The sequence below is a fragment of the Lynx rufus genome, unplaced genomic scaffold (genome assembly GCF_022079265.1).
Source record: "Lynx rufus isolate CCGP_SWC_20201006 ecotype Redwood Valley unplaced genomic scaffold, mLynRuf1.p SCAF_2, whole genome shotgun sequence".
Lineage (NCBI taxonomy): Eukaryota > Metazoa > Chordata > Mammalia > Carnivora > Felidae > Lynx > Lynx rufus.
In genome coordinates this window covers 67,072,254-67,096,109 of record NW_025814834.1, presented here as the reverse complement: position 1 = coordinate 67,096,109, position 23,856 = coordinate 67,072,254, and the positions used below count along the sequence as shown (strand labels likewise).

At 37.9% G+C, this 23,856-nt stretch overlaps 1 protein-coding gene across 1 annotated transcript in view; it reads left to right on the top strand.

The window, feature by feature from the left end:
* CSRNP3 (cysteine and serine rich nuclear protein 3) overlaps nt 1–23,856 on the top strand; it is a 76,557-nt gene that overhangs the window by 38,954 nt on the left and 13,747 nt on the right. Inside the window, exon 2 of the mRNA XM_047082501.1 lies at nt 19,140–19,399. Coding sequence (XP_046938457.1) covers nt 19,140–19,399 — 260 coding nt within the window. The remainder of the gene's footprint in view (nt 1–19,139; nt 19,400–23,856) is intronic.

The window sequence follows — 23,856 nt, the reverse complement described above, 5'->3', positions numbered from 1 at the left end:
CAGAGTGGCCAAAATGAACAAATCAGGAGACTATAGATGCTGGAGAGGATGTGGAGAAACGGGAACCCTCTTGCACTGTTGGTGGGAATGCAAACTGGTGCAGCCGCTCCAGAAAACAGTGTGGAGGTCCCTCAAAAAATTAAAAATAGATCTACCCTATGACCCAGCAATAGCACTGCTAAGAATTTACCCAAGGGATACAGGAGTGCTGATGCATAGGGGCACTTGTACCCCAATGTTTATAGCAGCACTTTCAACAATAGCCAAATTATGGAAAGAGCCTAAATGTCCATCAACTGATGAATGGATAAAGAAATTGTGGTTTATATACACAATGGAATACTACTTGACAATGAGAAAGAATGAAATCTGGCCTTTTGTAGCAATGTGGATGGAACTGGAGAGTGTATGCTAAGTGAAATAAGTCGTACAGAGAAAGACAGATACCATATGTTTTCACTCTTGTGTGGATCTTGAGAAACTTAACAGAAGACCATGGGGGAGGGGAAGGAAAAACAAAAAAGAGAGGGAGGGAGCCAAACCATAAGAGACTCTTAAAAACTGAGAGCAAACTGAGGGTTGATGGGGGGTGGGAGGGAGAGGAGGGTGGGTGATGGGTATTGAGGAGGGCACCTGTTGGGATGAGCACTGGGTGTTGTATGGAAACCAATTTGACAATAAATTTCATATTAAGAAAATAAAAATAAAAATAATGTATAATCCTATCACTCTGAAACAACCAGTATTGCATTTTGGTATACTGCCCTAATATTTCCTTTGTGTATTATATAGTGGCTACATATTGTTCAGCATTTTTTTCTAATCTATTTTTTTACTAGACATGATAGCAAGCATCGTCTAGTATTGTTAAAAAATATCTGCAAAATCTTATTACTTTTATTGGCTATAAAAATATGTCTTCATATAGATAGAGCCTCATCTTACTCAACCATTTCTACAATGTCAGGCATCTAGATGGTTTTCAGGTTGTCATTATTATTATAACTTAGTGATGGACATGCTTGGATATATATAATTTTCTAAAGCACTGATTATATCCTTTTTTTTTTTAATGTTTTATTTATTTTTGAGAGAGAGAGAGCATGAGCAGGGGAAGGGCAGAGAGAGAGAGAGGGAGACACAGAATCTGAAACAGGCTCCAGGCTCCGAGCTATCAGCACAGAGCCCGACATGGGGCTTGAACCCACAAATGGTGAGATCATGACCTGAGCCGAAGTCTGCCGCTTAACCAACTGAGCCACCCAGGCGCCCCAGCACTAATTATATCCTCTTTTTTAAAGGTTCCAGTATTTTTCCCCAATCTTCTTTTTTTTAATGTATATTTATTTTTGAGAGAGAGCATGAGTGAGCAGAGGAGGGACAGAGAAAGAGGAGGACAGAGGATCCCAAGCAGGCTCTGCACTGATAGCAGTGAGCCTGATGTGGGGCTTTAACCCACAAACCCTGAGATCATGACCTGAGCTGATGTCAGACGCTTAACTGACTGAGCCACCCAGGCACTCCAGTACTGATTATATCCTTAAGGCTTGTTCCTAGATTCAGAATTATTTGTATTCAAAAAAGATGAAGATTTTCTAAGGTTCTTAGCATACATTGAGAAATTGCTTTCTGAAAATGTTGTATAATGGTATAAAAAAGTACTCATCTCTTTGTACTATTACCACAATTTAACATGGTTATAATTTTGTATTATTTACTAATTAGATGGGAGAAACTTGAATGTTGTTATTGTTTTTATTTTTATTTTTTGATTATTAGTGTAGCTGAGCACTTTACATTTTTTAAGCACTTGGATATCATTTTATGTCACCTTTCTGTTTATTGACTTGACTCATCAATCAATCGTTAGAAAAATGGCTTATGAGGAGAGAAAAAGTACATACAGCTGATTCTTACTATTCATGGTACTTATGTTCTGTAAGTTTGCAGTGAACCCAAAATTACTAAATACTGAACCACTGCTCCTAGGAGGAATATAGGGTCAGGTTTCTGGGAGCTTCTGGTCATAATGTTTTCACCCACTGATCAATACATACTTTGTTTAGTGTATTTCTTTCTTGAAGGCACCTTATTTAATATATATTGCTGATTGATTAGCGTTATTATACTCATGCCGAAAGCGCTGTGACTCATGCTTGAACAAAGCTTATCTAACATAACACATCTGTTTTCTCAGTAAGACACATCACAACCTTCCCACACTTGAGAACACTAAGCAGCACATCAGTACTACACTTTGGGTCCATTTTAAAACAGCAAAATGACCAATAAAAGCCCAAAAGTGCAAATAATGTGACAGTAAACATACTGCATAAAGGATGCTTTTTATGCCAGGAGAGCTAAAACAAGAAGGCAGGTAGTCACTTTGTTTGGCCTCAGCTGGGAATGTGAGGCTAAATTTTTCACTGTTCTGGGCATGTCCGTGAATGACCAGGAAAGTGCTGCGAATATTGATCTGGGGGTTATTTAACAAATCAGTTTTAGCAGGTAGGCAAATGTACAAATATGGAGTCCATGAACAGTGAGGATTGCCTGTATCTTTAGATCTTAGTAGTCTGGCCACAAGTAAATGGTGACAAACATGGGGTGAGTAAAGAAATGAATGAATGGACTGATAAATATAAATCAATTCATTGTAAAGGGAACAAGTAAAAGGAAGTGTCCTTTAAATCCTGTAATTTTGAAATAAGGCAGGAATTGCTATACCCACAGCAAGGAAAGTGCAAAACGGAGACTGGGAAAGTCAACATGCTGACAACTGAGGAGAAATAGCCCACGGGGAAATGGAAAGGGCAGGAACATGAAAGCAGGTGAAGGCAGACAGAGACGAATATGAGTCTCACCAGCTTGTGACCTTGGTGAGAACCACTCCCAGCCTCCATTTTCTTCTCCACAAAATCAATATTAACATATCCTCCTCAGGCTAACTGTCTCTTAGGGGTACATGTTATCCCTTATTCACGGTTATAACCTTAGGATTTTCAAAAAGTCCCTATATGTGTATGTCAATTATCTATCAGATACATATGTTGGATACTCAATACCCAAAATGTACCAAAAATGAATGCAAGGACACCCCCCAAAAAAGTTGTTAAAGTCCAGAATGTTGTACATTTATTTATTTATTAAAAAAAATTTTTTTAATGTTTTTATTTATTTTTGAGACAAAGAGAGACAGAGCATGAGCAGGGGAGGGACAGAGAGAGAGGGAGACACAGAATCCAAAGCTCTGAGCTGTCAGCACAGTCTGACACGGGGCTCGAACTCACGGAGTGTGAGATCATGACCTGAGCCAAAGTCGGATGCTTAACCAACTGAGCCACCCAGGCGCCCCAGAATGTTGTACATTTAAAGTACAGAATAAAACATTTTTATTGTAAAGCCTCTTATTGTAAAGCCTTTCATGTGGGACTAGTCTCTGCCAATAAATAGTTTACACATATTGATCGTTCTGTTTCAGACACTCTACTGCTTTATATAAATGATTTATGTGAATTCAAATTATGTGAATGATTTATTGATTTCTTTATTTTTAATTAACAAACACTTATAGAGTACTATCCACCAAGCATTAACACTTTATAAATATTAATTTATAATTCTTGTAACAACACTGTGTAGTAGGTATTATTACTAAAACCATTTTAAAAAAATTTTTAACGTTTATTTATTATTGAGACAGAGAGAGACAGAGCATGAACAGGGGAGGGGCAGAGAGAGAAGGATACACAGAACTGGAAGCAGGCTCCAGGCTCTGAGCCATCAGCCCAGAGCCCGACGCGGGGCTCGAACTCACGGTCCGTGAGATCATGACCTGAGCTGAAGTCGGACGCTTAACCGACTGAGCCACCCAGGCACCCCCTAAAACCATTTTATAACATGAGGCATAGAAAGAGTAAATAACTTGTCCAAGGTCACACAACAAGTAAATGGCAGACCCAGGTTTGAACTAAATGCTTTGGCAGCAAAGTTCATGTTTATAAACTCAATTTCTTCACAATAGTCCTAGGAGATTCCAGACAAGGAGACAGGGGTTAAGCAACTGACCTAAAGTGGCAGTGAACCTACTGGTGTGTCTGATTCCAAAGCCTGTGTCTTTAGGATTTATGGCTCCAGGTCACTAGCACTCTGGTAATAAAACGACAGACGCTCACAATGGTTTACTGCTTATGCTGCTTCCAACTGCTTCTAAGGCATGGGCGACTTGCTTTCTCTTTTCCTGTTCTCTTAATAATGCAGCTAGATTTTCATTGCTATAATTCTAGATTTTTGTCTGGGTTCTGGGAGCAGGTGTTCATGAGATACAAGAAATAAGAATATTATTAGTCCATTCTAGAACTAAGAAAGGGAGGCAGTATATCGTCAAGATTAACAACTTGAGCTATGTATGGACTGACACCGTCTGCATTCAAATCAGGCTGCTCTGCTACCAGCTGTGGAGTTTTGGGAGCTGACTTCACCTCTCTGGACCTCAGTTTCATTTATAAAGTTGGTACAGTTCTACCCATTCAAACTGTGATTGCATTGATTTGAGGATTCAGTGAATTATTACTTACAAAGGAATGAGAAAAATGTTTGGCACATGACAAACATACAAATAAAATTTCACAGATAGATGCAATACTTTAAAAGTATCCACTTTTGTCTCTTAGACAGTTTCACCTCTTGTGCATTAGTAGTTTTCCAAACTTTTGTGGTCACACAGTTCTATCAGTTCAATTGACGTGTATACCAACATCCTTATTTTATGTATACATTATGAAAATTACATTGCTATAGTAATGAATTTCATGCAGTTTTAAACTAGACCGCAGATTCCCCAAGTCCTCTTTTATCTTTTCCCAGTACCCCTGAGCTGCCCTGGGGCACCCCTGGATTGCTGCACCTCCCCTCCCCAAAGAATTCTTTGTTCAAAGCCACCTACGGCCTCCTCCGGTCTTTCTCAATTCCAGTGACTTACTAAAGAAAAAAGGGTAGCTGTTGAGGAAATTAATTATATCCATTACCATCTGGGAATAATAGTAGTTCCTTAACTCTCCCAAGATTATTCACACACTCAAAAAACATCCTGTGTTATCCTTACTGAATCCTTCATCAAAGGCCGAAGTCTGGGGGCCAAGGCAGGGTCTGACTTCAATTGATTCTGCTTCTCACTTTTTCCAACTCGAAACTCCAGGTGCCCCTTTGGTGAGTGCACTGGTCTCTGGCGGGGTCAGTGATGACTATTTTGCTGGTGTTAGTCACTTAAATATTGGACTCAGAGGCAATGAAGACCGTATGTACATGAGAACAAGGTCCGAGGAACTGGTTAGTGGAGAATGCTAAGGACCAAGTTTTGGAATTTGAGTTTGTTCCAGATGATAAAACAAATAAATCATTGAGAAGTAATGCCCTGTAAAGGTAGAAGAGGTTGAATCCTGCCTTTATAAAATGCAGTATGCTCATGACTCTGTTCATTTATTTTTCTTCCATCCCAAGAAATACAAACTCTTAAAATGTAGAGGGAGAAGAAACCTCTTTATTTTTTCCTTCTTTATATAGTCCAAACCCAAGATTACATTGACTTTGGAAAAAAAAAAATACTTCTTGTAACAAATAGCCCATGTGTCACAAAAGTAGCAAAGAAAAGGACAACATAGATCCTTTGGGACTGCTATGCATCCAGGAGATAGCTAAGAATGTATATATTTCCCTACAAGCCACATAGGCGTGATAGTAACGTTGTAGCTGATACCACTCCTGGAAGCTGCCAAAATCCTTCTAAAGATCTTTGGACTGATTCTCTCCTTTGGCAAGAGGTTTGCAAAGGGAAGTATCTGTGAGCTATGAAGAGATCTAGAGGGAAAATGCTATACTTCATAAGAATCGAAATACCTCATTTAGCATTCTTTAGGAAAGTCTTTAGTTCATAGACACTTTGCAGGGAAGATTGTTTCTTGATGTGTTATACATATGCTTTCCCATACTAAGTGATAGTTACAATATACATGCCTGTGAAATGATCATCTCACAAGAATTACAGTGTTTAATAAGAGTAGAAGCCTATCAATAAGTCCCACTCATTCATTAAACAGCTTGGTGTTGAATATCTACTGTATGCCAGACCCTATTCCAGGTGTTTGAGATATATGAATAAGCAAAATAAATGCAAATTCTGTTCAGAGACACTCCTCCATAGGATTTTGCATTCCTACTTGTCTTTCTGAGGATGCCAAGAATGCACTGCTCTTTACATGGGCTATTTCTCAATGTTTGTAGGAAGCAACCTTGAGGGGTGGGGTTATGTCTCCTCCTGGGACAAAGAACAAGATTGCTTACTGAATGCTAAAAACCAGTGGGTTCCCAAGCTCAATAGGCCTTTGGTACAATGCAGACCTACTATGTGTGGCATTTCTGTGATCCCTGTGTATTGCTCCTGGGGACAACTTGGGGGACACAGAACACCAACAGAAACATGATGCTTATGTTGTTTGTTGTGCTGTGAACAGTAAAGTGTATTTCAGACCCAATAGTCTCGTGTCTTTTGTCCCCCATCTGTGAAACATCAACAGGATAACTTTTTAGCTTTCGGGTAAAATCAGTCCCACACATGAAAAATCTATACCCTCATTCCACTTCTGTTCTAGCGTGCCTGGCTTCAGTTCTGTCTTGCTCTTACATTTTAATAAAATTTTAGAATTCTTCTTGCTTATTTCTGCTCCTTGTCTCAGGAAGCCATCAACTGGGCCTTTTTTAGCTTTTGTCTCATCACCACTACCACCAAAAAGAGAAAAATTATCTGTCTTACAACATGCCAATATATTATAAAATTTCATAGGAATTTAATAAATCTTGAGCAACATGACTTTATTTTTATAGGACAGTCACTGCTCTAAGGCAAAGATGACAATTTAAATACTAAGAGATAGAATCATTTTGTAGATCTGTCACTGATGGACTGCTAAAGGCAGGAATTTCAGTCACATTTTTGCTGGAGGTCAATACTAATTAGTATTTTATCAGCAGGATTTCTCTTTCAAAATCATTTTATAATATTCAGGTAACTCTTCCCCCTACCAGCTACTTGCTTTTTAGAATTGGACTTACAAGCTCATTCTTGATGGATTGTTTAGAAGTTTATTATGATGCCAGGGTTGGTTTGTTAGGTTAGATCTTCTGATATGTAAAATATAGCATATTTCAAATGGTTTCTAATACAAAAGTTATGTGTACCCTCAAGTTATAAGGGCAATGTGTCCTCTTTGCAATACATAAATTTTTTCACTGAAAAGTACCCTGAGAAAATAAAGTGACTAGCAGGAAGGGAGGGAGGGAAGGAGGGAGGGAGGAAGGAAGGGAGGAAAAGAGGGAGGAATATGTATTGACCCTGAAGCTTCAGGGGAAAGCTGTTAAATGTCATCTTACCATTTAAAATTAAGGAAAATATATTTAAGAAATGTAAATACTTACTTAGCCTAGAGTTCAGTTATTCATCCATCTAATTTGTTAAACAAACACTTATCAACTAAGTCCTAGGTCTAGGTGCCCAGCTGTGTGTTGTGTACTGAGAGTTCCCCAGGGAGTAAGATATGGTCCTTGTATCCTAGATGCTAAGCTGGTAATGAAGTAGAAACCCACACTCATGGTATCAGTACCAAGGCAGGGATGACCTGGAGATGTGTAGACAGAGCACTCACCTCCTCAACCTCATTCTAGAGGGTCTATGAAAGGCTATCTGGAGTAGACATTTTTATTTTTCTTTTTTTTTTTTTTTTTAAATTTTTTTTTCAACGTTTATTTATTTTTGGGACAGAGAGAGACAGAGCATGAACGGGGGAGGGGCAGAGAGAGAGGGAGACACAGAATCGGAAACAGGCTCCAGGTTCTGAGCCATCAGCCCAGAGCCTGACGCGGGGCTCGAACTCACAGACCGCGAGATCGTGACCTGGCTGAAGTCGGACGCTTAACCGACTGCGCCACCCAGGCGCCCCCATTTTTATTTTTCTATTAGATATTGGGTAGTAATTCTATGTCAGACATTGTGCAGAATTCATAGTTTTAAAAAAAATGTTAAAACAATAAGGGCAATATTTAAAAAAGCATATTCTCAATCAAAAAATATGTACATTTATAGGGGTGCCTGGGTGGCTCAGTTGATTAAGTGTCCGACTCTTGGTTTTGGCTCAGGTTGTGATCTCCTGGTTTTGTGGTTTCGAGCCCCACGTCAGACTCTGCACTGACGGTATAGAACCTGCTTGGGATTCTCGGTCTCCCTCTCTCTCTGCCCCTCCCCCACTCATGCTGTCTCTGTCTCAAAAAATAAATAAATGAACTTTACAATTATTTTTAAAGGTACATTTATAGAAAAAATCATAGTTAAAAGTTTTTTGGGTTTTTTTGTTTTGTTTTGCTTTGTTTTTTGATATTTACCAGCCATCTCAAATCACTCACTGACTTTCAAGAAACAGAAGGCACCTCAGTAACCCCAGCTGCCTCCTCCCACTGCCTTCCCAACCTCATCTTTCATCCCAATTCTAAAGTCCTACATCTCTTTTTTGAACTTAGATTTCTGACATATGGAGCCAGTAATACAGCACTGATGAATTTCTTCCTTTTATGTTTCTCAATGATTTGGATTTCTATTTGAGATAAATATAGTAAAGGCTTTTTAGAGTAACATATATTTTTTTTAAATGCTTCCAGATTTTATCCTTCCTGGCAGAGGTCAAAGTTCAGTGTATAATCTTTGATCCAGTGTTGCTCTCCAGAATGACTGGATCTTAGAAAAGTTTTGTTGCTCTTATTTTTGACGGCTCTGTTTTGTTTTTTGTTATTGTTAAGTGATGTTCTGACCTGGATTACCATCATATATTAGGCTTTATAGGACTATATTATTTGACCAGATGAAATACTGTGTGGGAAAGTCACTGAGCAGGTGGAAAGTGCCGTTTAATTCTTCCAACAGGAGAGGCTCATGGTCGTTTTGAAAAAACGTAAAGAGCAGAGAAACAGGTTAGCAGAGCTAAAGAACAGTAAATGTCTCCTCTGTCATTGTGTGAGAATTTTACTCAAATGGCCTGCCTCATGCAGCTTTATTTTGCATTGAGATATTCCATGTCCCCAAAATATTTCTCCGATGGTGGTAATGAATTGCATTGCCCTCTCCGTTGTAAGAGTACGGGTATTCTGCAGAGCCATATGGTTCCCATTTATTTTAATGTGTCTCTGACATCAGGAGAATTGCTGAGACAGCAGAGGAAAGTGCTTACATCTTGGACTGCAGCCAGAACTACGATTATTTATGTGTAGTAACGAGTACCTTTTTTCCCAATAAGAAACAGTTTGGTCTTAAGATGGTATCCATGTTGAGATTTTAATGAAATGGGAGTGTAAATTTATATATTTTGGAAATGACTGTTACTTTAGTAGTAGTGAAATGTGTTTCTTAAGCATGAAGTTTTAGGGTTTAATTGCACGTATGAGAAATTAAGGAAACAAGCTGGGAAGTAGGCAGTCCTTATTTTCTCACTGATAATAAAGGAACATGCTTTTTATTTGGTTTAACAGCATCACCAAGATAGTACCCTGCATATGTAATGTTTTCCATCTGTGATTCTTAAGGCTTTTTACAAAGGTAATTATTCCTGGTAATATTCCTATGAGGGAGATAACATAATTCTGAAAATATTAATGGAACTGAGACGCTCATGGATATAATATGTACAATGGATTTTAGCAATTATTAGAATACATATTTTTAATTGATTACTTTATTTAAAAATTTTTTTCTTAAATATTATTTTCCAGGTCCAGGGACAGGATAATCATGTTTTCTGTAATTCATTAGTAACATAATATGCTTACAATAAAGAAATACTCTTTAAAAAGAAGACAAATGAATACCTGAGTAACAATATATGTTCCACATTCTCCATGTGTGAATGTTAACATTGACTCTGTAGAAATCTTCAAGATTCCTTGGAAAATGTTAATATTATCTAAAGAAAAGTACATAGGATGAAAAGAGAAAAGATTTAATTTGATGAAAATTCTATAAAAAATAGTTCTTACCAGTAATGTCAGATGACTAAATGAGTTTCTGGACCAGGGGGAAAAATATTCCCAATTTCCAATCTGCTTTGGGCAAAACTGAGCAGAATACAGGGCCTAGATTTAGCAAACACTTTCATATCCCATTGTGTTTCACATATGTTATGCGTGGATTTGAATTCATAAATTTTATTTAAGTGATGTACTCCATAACAACAAAGTTGAACCAGAAGAAAAACTGTTTGTCCAACAGAGAATTGAAACAACAAAATTCATGATATGAGTTACTGTAAATTTGAGGGATTAACTTGATGAAAAAGGAAAATTAGAATGAAAATCAGTCTATCACTCAGTGGTATTTTTTTTAATTTAATTTTATTTCTTTTAATTTACATCCAAATTAGCATGTAGTGCAGCAATGATTTCAGGAGTAGATTCCTTAGTGCCCCTTACCCATTTAGCCCATCCCCCTCCCACAACCCCTCCATTAACCCTGTTTGTTCTCCATATTTATGAGTCTCTTATGCTTTGTCCCCCTCCCTGTTTTTATATTATTTTCATTTCCCTTCCCTTATGTTCATCTGTTTTGTCTCTTAAAGTCCTCATATGAGTAAAGTCATATGATATTCGTCTTTCTCTGACTGACTAATTTCACTTAGCACAATACCCTCCAGTTCCACCGACGTAGTTGCAAATGGCAAGATTCATTCTTTTTGATTGTGTGTGTGTGTGTGTATATACACACATACATACCACATGTATGTATGTGGTATATATACATACCATATATATACTATATATATGTATATATGTGTATATATGTATATATACATACCATATATATACATACATACCACATGTATGTATGTGGTATATATACATACCACATCTTCTTTATCCACTCATCCATCGACGGACATTTGGGCTCTTTCCATACTTTGGCTATTGTTGATAGTGCTGCTATAAACAGGGGGGTGCATATGTCCCTTCGAAACAGCACACCTGTGGATATCCCATGGATAAATGCCAAGTAGTGCAATTCCTGGGTCATAGGGTAGTTCTATTTTTCGTTTTTTGAGGAACCTCCATACTGTTTTCCAGAGTGGCTGCACCAGCTTGCATTCCCCATTAAGTGGTATTATTTAATCTCTAGTTTAATCTAAATATGTTCTAATTTGGCAACTCACCATCCCCCATATCAGTCGTGCTTTCTGTTGATGGCTGGGGCACTCTGCAGTCATAGCACATTTGCAGTAGAATGTCAAATTAATGCAAGGGGGGGCGTTAAGTCAACTATATATTAAGATTATATATAAAAGAGGGGCACCTGGGTGGCTCAGTCGGTTAAGCCTCTGACTTCAGCTAGGTCATGGTCTCCCAGTTTGTGGGTTCAAGCCCCACATTGGGCTCTGTGCTGACAGGTTGGAGCCTGGAGCCTGCTTCAGATTTTGTGTGTGTCTCTCTCTCTACCCTCCTCTGCTTGTTCTCTCTCTCTTTCTCTCTCTCTCTCAAAAATAAATAGAACATAAAAAAAGATTATATATAAAAGAGAACATGATTTCTTTTTAAAATTTTTGACCCTTCAATTTTTCAATTTCAATTTTATAACTTTAAAGTATAGTATTTATTCCTTATATCCAACATATATTAGAACAAATGATTTCTTCCTTTTTTTTATTCAGAAGAATTAGGGGGAAAGCATAGGGGATATCTTTAATAAAATGGAAATGTGTGCATAAAAAATAGCTAGTTCTGAAAAATGATCACTCTTTGTTAGTTAATCATTTTAATTATCAATGACATCAAAGCTGGGAGGTCAAAGTTTATACCCAGACACAGTTTTCATATGCGGCATCCTAAATTCACATTAGAATCTTGGGTGGTAAATCTTACATTTTTTCTATGCTGAGAATTGCAAATGGATGATTATGCTGTTAAAGCACCTCTGTAATGTCAAAGCCAGCTTGCAGCGTCTCAGCAGCCTGGGTTGTAGCTGTCTGGAGAGGTTCAGGAGAAAGCTTGTCCCCTCTGTGCAGCTCTCTCGTTTGCTTGTGTGGACGTAGCTGACAGACTGAATGGACGACGACGTGACATGCATGTTCATGATCCAAAACAAAGCTTTAGTCATCCAGCCCCAAGGGTCATCTTTTTATATTATTTCTATTTTTGCTGATTTTTTTATTTGTTTAAATGCATATGCAGTATTTGGATAAATCTTGACAGAATACTTAACTTCTTACAGTCTTATATGAGAGGGTTTTTGGTTTTGTTTTGTTTTTGCAAACTGGTGACTTAAACAAAAGGGTGTCATCTTGAATTTTTTAACTTAGAAGCTGCAATTCACAAAAGACATTATTAGTCTCGAGGGCAATGCACTGCGAATATTTCCAACTTAATATTAGAATGGAAAATTTGTGCAGCTAAATGATTAAACTACCTAATCTTGCCTAAGAATTTTAAAGCTTTTCCTTCTCTACAGAAGGACTGAAATCAGAATGATGACTGATTTTTATGTATGTCTATCATATTTTATATGGTGTGGTCTCCTTGTCCCTTTATTAGCACATGGATTGTTTGGTTGGTTTGCGATGGGGAAGAGTGACATTTAGAGCCTAAGGAGAGAGATGTGCTATAATTTGAAAGGCATTTAGAGCTATCATCCACTCTGTAGGGAGCCAGATACAAACTTGGATTTGACATCACAAGCATCACTGTAAGTGGGAGCTATTTTTCCTTGATTTTTGTGTTTGAATGCTATTTCATAGTAAAAGGGCAGTAATAAAACGGGGAGGAAAAAAACCATGATTTGCTGTCTCTTTGGAGAATTCTGATATTTTCTTACATTTCCTGACTCTGTCTCAGTTCTGATTACTTCTTTGGAAATGCAAAGCACTTCAGTTCCAAAATATTGGGTGTATCCCAGTATTGTCTGTCCAGTGTTTGGGAGAGTCTCTCTATTTTGTTTATAACTGTGTGTGTGTGTGTGTGTGTGTGTGTGTGTTATATCCTTCAAAACTGAATATAAAATAACGTACTGAATATACAATAATGTAACACTGATTTGGCCGTAGATAATAGATCACTTTACATCCCATACTTGAGGTAATTTGGATTCTGTTCATGGTTGGAAAGAAAATATCCCCAATTAGTCTTTACTTTCATTTTGCCTCTCATTCACTCATGCCACACGGTATTTCCTTATTATCAATCTTTTGGAGTTTCTCCCACTTGAATGATTTACTACTGCCCTAAATACATTACTTGAGCAAAAAATTGAAAGATATGGGGCACCTGAGTGGCTCAGTCAGTTAAGGTCTGACTTCAGCTCAGGTCATGATCTCATGGTTCGTGGGTTCAAGCCCCTTTCAGGCTCTGTGCTGACAGCTCAGAACCTGGATGCTGCTTCAGATTCTGTGTCTCCCCCTCTCTCTGCCCCTCCCCTGCCCACTCTCTGTCTCTCTCTAAAATAAATAAACATTTTAAAAAGTTTTTTTTAATGATGAAAGATATGACTAAGGCAAGTATATTCAGAAAACTTGAGGATGTAACTTAAAAGAATAAAAGGGTAGAATTAGAAGAAGGAAGGATTGCTTTTAATAGCAAAACAGGCTTCACTTTCAAAGAAACTACTCCTATATTCCTTGGCTGTTGGATTCATTTTCACTCTTGTGGTTTAGGGTCTGAGAACATGTGGTTGACACCTGATCAAGAAAGGCCAACCTGGACAATCATGTCAAGCTGTAAAGTACAGGAGAATATGATCACAGAACATTTACAGAAGTCACTTGTAAAGGTTAAGGACATATTTTTTGTAATCTTAATAACTTTAACCATTGGAAATTGATTTAATATCTAAGCTATTAGGATAATTTTTTATATAAAATATTTCTGATGAGACCGGATTTTTCTGTTTGTAAGCTAGGTTTCATGACTTCATAACTGATTTGATCTTGATTTGTTCCTCAAGAGGTAAGAAGCAATATGCATACTTTCAGAATCCCTGATTAGTTTGCTGTGTATGTTTCTAAAAACAGGAGTTTTTCTTGCCCAGGACTTACCAGCTAAACAAGTTAATTTCAGTAATCTCATTTTGCTTAGACTAAATTCCCCCCAAATAAATGAAAAATAAACACAATATATAGACTTACAGATCATCTGGTATTTTCCTTCTGAGAATAGTGCATAGGAGAGAGAAGTATATTATTGAATTTAGACCCAAATGGTAGAATTAATATTTTTCACAGACTGGACCACAAACTCTCAACTTCTGTGTACTAAATTTAGTGCCAGAAAATATAATTCTGTTTATTGCTGTCTGCATTTCTGGCTATACCAGGGCTTTGCTGATAGTTGTTGACACTACAAAGAACAAGTGCCTTGTGAGGGTAACTAGTTTGCTGTTCAAACATTAGTTCCACGGGTGCCTGGGTGGCTCAGTCATTTAAGCATCCAACTTCAGCTCAGGTCATGATCTCGCAGTTGGTGAGTTCAGCCCTGTGTCGGGCTCTGCGCTGACAGCTCAGAGCCTGGAGCCTTCATCAGATTCTGTTGTCTCCCTCTTTCTCTGCCCCTCCCCTGCTCATACTCTGTCTCTCTCTGTCTCTCTCTCTCTCTCTCTCAAAAATAAATAAACATTTTAAAAAATTAACAAAAAACAAACAAACATTAGTTCCAGAGTGGCTGCCCAATAGTGGAATCAGTAGTCTAAGATCTGGTCTTCAATTTTTCAGGCCCAGACACGTGATGATTTCTTGCATGCATAGAAGGCAATCTCAGATGGAATAACACATCTAACCACATTCAGAAATGACTGACTTATAAATCTGAAACAAATTTGATTATTTTCAGCAAGAAATAAAATTAATGAGTCAACTAGATACTCTTGTTGATCTGAAGGTGTATTCCAATTTGTATGAACAGGTTCATTTATAAGTGTGGAAATGAAGCAAATTCAGTTGAATTTTCTTAGAGCTTAATTTGATTCAGTTGTGATACCTTGATATATTGATCAAAACTTATTAGTTTTGGCTTCCATTTTTAATGCACTCTGTTCATGGACTCTTTATATGATTTATGGTACAGATTATTTTATTTTACCTACTTACATTCTCATCCTGGAATTGTGAATTAGGCAATTCTCCAATTCTCTTCTCCATTCATTTCCAAAGCATTACTTTAGGAAAGATAGCTTCTGCAGATAGCTAACATCAGTCACTCTGTGCTGTTTATTCCTTTAGTTTACCAAGATCAATATCATCTCCATTATATGTGATCATTGTACAGTAACCAGCATACCCTGATGGGAACCATAGTGGTGTTCTCAGGAGCTGGGTCTTGTGCAGCACACAGAGTACTGTTGCATTTAGACGCTGAGCTTCAGGGTGGTAACTGTGAACAGGATAAAAGGAAACAAGTTTAAAGACACCAAAAAAATTAGTGTGTATGAAAATAGACTAATTATTTTTCAAAGCAGTAATGAAAGACACCTTCTCCCTTTTTTTATTCACTCTTGACCTCACAGTGGTAAAGTAAATTCTGGACTCTGTAGAGACACAAAGTAGAGTTCAGTCATTCTGCAAAGGGCACAAATTACTAGGTAGGCATATGAGGGAGGTTTCAGATTCCCTAAGGCAGATGTGCTGAGTGAATTTGGCCTGTTTGTCCCAGGCTTGAAGAACACACACTCTTTTTTTTATGACTTCATTTTGTGATGTTAGTCAAATTGGAGCCTGGAGGCAGGAGATAGCCCATAAAGGCCCATTCTAGTGCTCCAATTCAATCATCAGAAGAGAGACGTGGGTGGCTCCTATATCCAGGAAAGCTACATTTAAAATATCTCCCAGGAGGCTGATCTTATAGTATTTCAAAACCTTTCTTTTAAATATATCCATAGGCGTTTCGATCATTATTTTTACGGTGCTATTTATAATATGCAAATTCTAGAAAAAGGATAAGCACAGGTTTGAATTATAAACCCCCATGGATAGGAACTGACACCAATCCAATCCTAACACACTTTGACAATGTTAGCAAAGCCAAGAGCCCAGGTGAAGGGACTCTACAACCTGCCACTATTGTTATCCTGGAAGCCTTAGAAAATTGTCTTTTTGGAAAAAAGTAATCTGGCTTTTTAGGAAATGGTAGATTCATATCACAATAGATCCATCCAGAAGACTGGAGAATCCTTATAATCTAAAAGTCTAAATAAATGTTAAAAATGAAATTTGTCTAGACTACCATGAATTATATTTTAAAGATTAGTAATAAAATCACCAGAGATGTTTATAATAATTATTTTAAAGAGTTCATTAAGGGGCGCCTGGGTGGCGCAGTCGGTTAAGCGTCCGACTTCAGCCAGGTCACGATCTCGCGGTCCGTGAGTTCGAGCCCCGCGTCGGGCTCTGGGCTGATGGCTCAGAGCCTGGAGCCTGTTTCCGATTCTGTGTCTCCCTCTCTCTCTGCCCCTCCCCTGTTCATGCTCTGTCTCTCTCTGTCCCAAAAATAAATAAACGTTGAAAAAAAAAAATTAAAAAAAAAAAAAAGAGTTCATTAAAACCTTTTTTTTTTTAATCTGTAAATTCATGGCCTTGAAAGATAATGTCTCAGGGCATCATTTAATAATAACAAAAGTGAAAAAGGTTAAAGGCTATCACCCAAAACCAGAGGCTCTTGCCTGCTGTAAGGTGGTGACAGATGAGCCTGTCAGATAGGGTGGCAGATTACTAGTCAGGTTGCTGAATTTTTCTTTCTAGGGTAATCTTTTACATTTTGACAAATTCTTCCCTGTTTTGAGATGATTTAAACATACCGTTATGAAGCAGATCAGAGCTTCTAAATCAAAGTTGAAAATTGTCTCTGCTGGCAGGAGTACAAATATGTGCAGTGAACATGTACATACATAAATGGGAAAATTGTGTACACGTTTGAAAGTATTTGCTTTCTGGCGGTCTCCTGTGGAGAAGTAGAACAGTAGAGAAGAGGGGGAAGTTGGGAAGATGAAATTCTTGCCCAGATGTCATTATTTCTCTTACTCTATAAACTTCTCAGTCTGTTATTCTGTCTGAGTTTCTCATCACTGGAAATGGAAGTTCCGTGTGGGCAGGAATCACCATGTGGGTTTTTTTCACCAATATATCCAATCATCTGGAAAGTGCCTGGCACGTAGTAGGCCCTTTGTTTATATTTATTGAATAAGTCAATTCGTGAAATGTGATTAATCATAACAGCCTCTCTGCATTTGGTTTGAATGTTTTAAGGGGGGGGGGAGGGTATGAGGCAAAGGAACTTGAACCCTTTTGGAAGAAGATTCTTAAACAAATGCAAAGTGATATTGTAGTGCCTTTTCTTTCATTGCTTATGCAACCTTCCAAATCAAAATCATCTTTGAAAGCAGCAGCAGTTGACATCTACCAGAAGTAGTATGACACCAAGACTCAGCCTTGTTCAACTCCCTGGACCTTGGAATAATAAATTCCAGCTTCACTTCTCCTTATATGACTTTGGCAATGTTATTAACCCTTTGGTGACTTGGTTTCCTCAAATGGAGACACAGGTAATATCAACCCAAGGAGTTGTAAGGATAAAATGAGATAATTCATGGGAAGCACTCCATAAATGTTAGCTTATATTACTGGTGGCTATCCAAGGATTTTTGCTCAGTGCATTGTTTCTGTCTATTTGTCTACCTGAGCATGCATATTAGTTTCCTAAGGCTGCTGAAACAAAGTTCCGCTAACTCAGTGGCTTAGGACAACAGAAATTTCTTGTCTCACCATTCTGGAGACTAGATTGAAATCAGTGTGTTAGCAGAACCATGCTCTCTCTGAAAACTGTAGCTTTCCTTGCATTTCCAGCTTCTGGTAGCCCAAGGCATCTCGGCTTTTTGCAGTATACTCCTAATCTTTGTATCCACCTTCACATGGACTTCTCCCTGTCTCTTTACATCATCCCTCCATGTATGTGTGTTTAAATTCTCCCTTTTTATATGGACACCAGTTATACTGCATTGACACCCCCCCTAATGACCTTACCTCAACTCGATCACCTGTGTAAAAATCACCTGTGTAACCCTAATAAGGTTACATCCTGGGGTGCTGAGCGTTAGAACTTCAACATATTGGTAGGGAAGTAGCTGAAATGATCCATAAGAGCATGATTCTATATTTTTCTCCTCAATTCAGTGTACTTTTCTTTCTGCGATGGAGAAATATCATATAATATGGCACCAGATTGGGGAATTGCTGGTTTAAGTTTACCTTTTCCACTAACTACCTACATTGAAAAAAACTCAAATTCTGCAAGTCTGGGTTACTTTATAAAATAGAAAGACGGGGTGGGATGATGTCTAGCATGTCTTCTAACTCTAAAAAGCTCATGTTTATAATGTGTGCCTCTCTTTTTCTCAACTATGGTATATATCTCAAACTTGCATGATGCTTAATGCATCTTGATGTCCCCAACTAATAATAAAGATTCTAATGTATTTCATAGCCATTTTCAATTGCCTCAATGTACACTTATATTAAAATCCTACTGTCTGTAATGCTAGTTAGTAGGGTTCTTATCAGATGAAAACTTTGTTAAATTTAGGTTGTGAAAATGTCTTAATAGTGCCAGTAAACCTTTTTTGTAAGGTTTTTATTGCTTTTTAAAATTTTCTAAAATTCATAGACATTTTTTTGCCAAGTGCCCTCAATATCAAAATAATATCCAAAATATAGGAGTTTGTAGTATGTCTTTTCTGATTATAGTATGATGCAACTCATGTGAAGAACCACAAAATCCAAACTTAAGATGCTAGGGGAAATAAATTAAATTCTGCCACTGACTCACAGACTATTGGCAACTTTCCAAAGTTTGCTTAGACTACCATTATAGAGGACTTAAAAGTCTACTCCACTATAGCTGGAGGAAAATTTAAGAAAGGAAATAGAAATCTGTGCCAGCTCTCAGATAGAACATTTTTAGTGTCTCCCAGCCAGAAAGGGTTGACAATAGATTCAATAGCATCAAATGGCATTTTTTAATTCTTCACCTCATCTGAAGACTGCTGCCCTAGGTGTTCACTGAACTGTTTCTTTCTCTTTCAGCTTCCTCCATCCTCAAAAGGGAGAAGCGGCTAAGGACAAAGAATGTGCATTTTAGCTGTGTCACCGTGTACTACTTCACCAGGAGGCAAGGCTTCACGAGCGTGCCCAGTCAAGGGGGTAGCACCCTGGGCATGTCCAGCCGCCATAACAGTGTGCGCCAGTACACTCTTGGTGAATTTGCAAGAGAACAGGAGAGGCTCCACCGGGAGATGTTGAGAGAACACCTCAGGGAGGAAAAACTGAACTCTTTGAAACTAAAGGTAAAAAAAATCATTAGGAACTCACTTTTTGCAAAACCTTATAACCTTACCTTGATTTGGTTGAATTAACCATTTTCATATTTATATTCATTGACCAAACTGGACATTTTACACAACAGACTGCCTGCTAAGGCTTTTTTTTTTCCTTTTATGCAAAAAACAGTAAAGTGTCTTCACTGCAAACAATGTGGAAAACTTACCTGACATCATTTATTTATTCATTCAATAAATATTTGTTATTGTGTGCTACTAGGTCATGCACCCTCTACTGGGGTTGGGGCCAAATGGTCTCAAAAATAGATGTGGTCCCTTATCTCCTGGAACTTCCATATTAATAGGAAAGAAAAACATCAATCATGTAAACAAAATAAAGTCACAGCTTCATTAAGAGCTGTAAAGGAGAGTTGCAAGGGGTTCTGAAAGTAGTAACAGGGAACTGATATGGTCCAGAGGTCAAGGAAGGTTTCTTCAAGAAAGTGACGACTGAACTGAAATCTGAACAGATAACTAGGCCAAAGGGTTGGCAAGAGTGGTCCAGGCAGCAGGAAGAGCCAGAACTGCCTTGTGCCAGACGAAGCACAGTGAGCACACAAAGGCTAGTGTGGCTGGAGCAGAGACAAAAACAATAGATTTTTCATGAAGTAGATTATACATGAAGAAGGCAGGACAGGGCCTTGTAGATCATGCTAAGGCATTTTTTTTTTTCTCTTCATACTAAGAACATCAAAAGTCATCCAAGAGTTTTAAGCGTGGGTCAGGGTACAGAGTGGTAGAATAATAAGATCTGGTTCGTGCTGTGATGTGAGTATAGTTTGGGGTTAAGGGTTGCCATGTTGGTAGGGGAACATACAGAGTTAGACAGTTAACAGGCTATCACAGTAGTTCAGGAGAGATGTTGATAGATTAGCTAGACTGATGGTGGGAAAGATGAAGAGAAATGGACAGAGGGAGAAATTTGGGGAGTAAAATCAACAGTTCCTGATGACAGACTGGATTTGAAAGGAAAAGAGGGGTATAGTCAAGAATGATTCCTAAATTTCTGGCTTACAAAACTGAACAGGTTGTGGGTAATAGTACCTTTCTCTATGACGAGGGTATGGCAAGGAATCCGGGAAGTGGAGCAGGTTGGGGCTGGGATCAGAAGGGAAGAGGTAGATAATGAGATTATTTTGGGACATACTGATTTTTGAGAGGCTTTTGGGTCATTAAAGAGATGTCAAAGAGGTGTCCAGGCCACATTAGAGATGAAGTGGAGAGAAACATAGCTCAGAAACTGTCTTTCATCAACCAAGACAATCTTTAAATATGTGCTGATCCATCAGCCTATCAATATATAGGAAATGCTCTCTCATCATTATCTAATGACAAAGGAAATCTTTTTTAGGTACTCCAGGATACTTAACATAAAGAGCCTCTTGTTAAATAGCTGAAGACCATAAGCACACCTGCGTTACCTGTACCTTTAGCTTCCAGGCGCAGAGGTGTGCTGTGTGTTTTAAAATACCTTGTTTGGGGCGCCTGGGTGGCGCAGTCGGTTAAGCGTCCGACTTCAGCCAGGTCACGATCTCGCGGTCCGTGAGTTCGAGCCCCGCGTCAGGCTCTGGGCTGATGGCTCGGAGCCTGGAGCCTGTTTCCGATTCTGTGTCTCCCTCTCTCTCTGCCCCTCCCCCGTTCATGCTCTGTCTCTCTCTGTCAAAAATAAATAAACGTTGAAAAAAAAATTTTTTTTTTAAATAAAATACCTTGTTTTTATGTATTCTGCAATTTGTATATCTGCCTTGTTCCCAATTGTATAAGAAGGCAGTTGTTCAAATTAACCTAGACACAACCCTAGCCTAGAGTATGTCTCTATTTCCTTTGATGGTATTTTTGACAAGTTTCACTGAAAGTCCCTTAGGATCTTTTTTGGTAGCAATCTGCTATTATTGTTGTTTTTCATGATCGCTTTGCATATAGCTTAATTTAATAATAATTCTAAATTTTCTTCTGAAATCCACCCTCTGCCTTTCTAACCTACTGCAAACCAACTCTACACCCTCCTCAAAGAACAAAGTCATTCTCTAAACTCAAACAATACTAATGGCTGCCATTCATTAAGTGATTTTTATTTCCCAGGCATTCTATAAACATTATTTAATTTAATCTTAACAAAGACCCAGCGGGATAGGTAAATTATGAGGCCATGTGTACTGAAGAAAAAGAAGCACAATAATGTTAAACACTGACTCACTCAATAGAAAATCGGTTATATTATCCTGTTACTTCCTATTCTAAAATTAATTGATCACCCCCTCTAGGCATTGGGAAAGACAATCTCTGTACCTATAGGGAGTCATACCTTTCTAGAGTTTGGTACTGTGTGAAGTGGTTTTTAACAGCTGGGAGACTATAATTCTGAGAACCAAAAGATTTATTATGGTGAACTTTGAGGCACATTATACCTGTGATGAATGTTAGGAAGAGCCACACACCCACAGGAACCTTCCATATAAGGCAGTAATTTATTCTGATATTGTAATTTATATTCAGCTGCTTTTATGCTGTTTTCTTTACTAAGCTGAAGAAGAAAAGAAGAAGAAAAAGCATCCCACTATTTATTCATTTTTAAAATTTTTTTTTAAGTTTATTTATTTTTTTTGAGAGAGAGACAGAGCAAGGGTGGGACCAAGAGAGAGAGTGAGAAAGAAAGAATCCTAAACAGGCTCCACACTGCCAGTGTGGAGCCCAGTGCAGGGCTTGAACCCACAAACCATGAGATCATGACCTGACCCAAAATCAAGAGTCAGGCACTTAACTGACTGAGCACCCAGGCACCCCCATATTTCTTTTTTATTGTTCTTAGTGTTGGAAGTTGGAGAGGCAGTCATTCGAGTGGGTGTTATGGCAAGCCAAGGTTTGTCATTGGTAAGTGAAAACATGCAGATTTCCCTTTTGGTGAAGATATAAAAAGAAGATATTTGGATGTCATTGCTCCTTTCAGATGAATACCAAGCAAAAAGATAATGGGATTCTAAGGCGATCTCATCGTAGCTTCATTGTACTGAAAATATTTAGAAACTCAGAACCATACCACATGAACCTAATAAAAGACTATAGTAATGTGGACTAGTTTGCTAAAAAAAATCTGAGAAGAAACAGTTGTATACTTTAATTATAATTCCTCTAGTATATTAAGTTTTATGATTTTTAAAATATCATCAACTATATTTACCTAAGGTTTGGCTATCCCAAATCTAAAATTAGCTATCCAAAAACATTAACTATCCAAAAATTTCACTTTGGTACTTGGAATTTCACTTCTAATGTATCATTTTGTCTTGAAATATTAATATCTCTAAGGTAAGTAACAAAATAAGTGTAGCTAAATTGATTCCATTATTTTGACTGGGGCAGCAGGAAGGTCCCTGGCACAGAGAAGGACTGAAAAAGGAAAGTAAGGATTGTTAAAGACAAACTTCAACTCTGGCTTTGACTGGAGGTGGTTCTCTGTGAGGAGCAGCAAGCTGGCTATTGAGTGAGGACAGAAAAGGCCCATCTGACAAGATAAACATTTCCCAAGGTCCTCTCCATGGAGACCAGATAAAACACCACAGGAAACTCATTGGACCTGGAACTGGGTAGTATCCCTTTTCCTTATTTGAGAACCAACAGCCTAGAACAGTAATGAGAAGTTCTCCCTCCACTGTGCCTCATGTCTTTACAGGGTGTTTCTCTAGGTTCCAGAGAACCCACTAATGCAATGACACCTCTTCCAATGGGGCCTTAATAGTGAAAGATCAGTAAACAGAAACACTCACTACATACTTCTTGATGTTCTCTTATAATAAATATTTTGGAAGCAGAATAAGAATAGGAATTTAGTTTTTCCTTGTAAAACTGATTCTTATTTAGTAATCCATCTCTTAATCAAATTATAAATTAGACACGTTGGGAAATAATATATGCAATTAGATTTGTAGAACACATCCAATTCTGTTTGGGGGTTCAAGCGTCTTTTTTGGTGGTGGTGGTGGTGCTCAAAACATTGTCAAAAAACCATCAATACACAAAGCTGATTGAATAAAATGGTTGTTCCTAGAAGAAATAACTAGTTTGAGATTTCTGCATTGCAGAGAATAGTCCGTCTTCCCTGTCAAGCCCATTCAAACATGTCATACTCTTCACAGTAATCAAGGCAGTCATGTTAATACTGTACTCTTCCAAATTAAGTGCTTATATTTCATCATCTGCACCACATTGTTGAACAATTACATTAGCCTTTATTCCCATTTCACATGTATCTGTAAAATGCATTAGGCAGCCATTTATGTTTCAAAGAGTCTTGGCATTCCAATTGCCTCTGGGTTATATCTTACTGGATTCTACTACCTTGTTCTAGGAAATTTAATTTAGCTTTCACAGCTTTGACTGGCTTCTCTTTCTCAATGTTTTTCCAACCTTGTTCTTTTTTTCCTTTC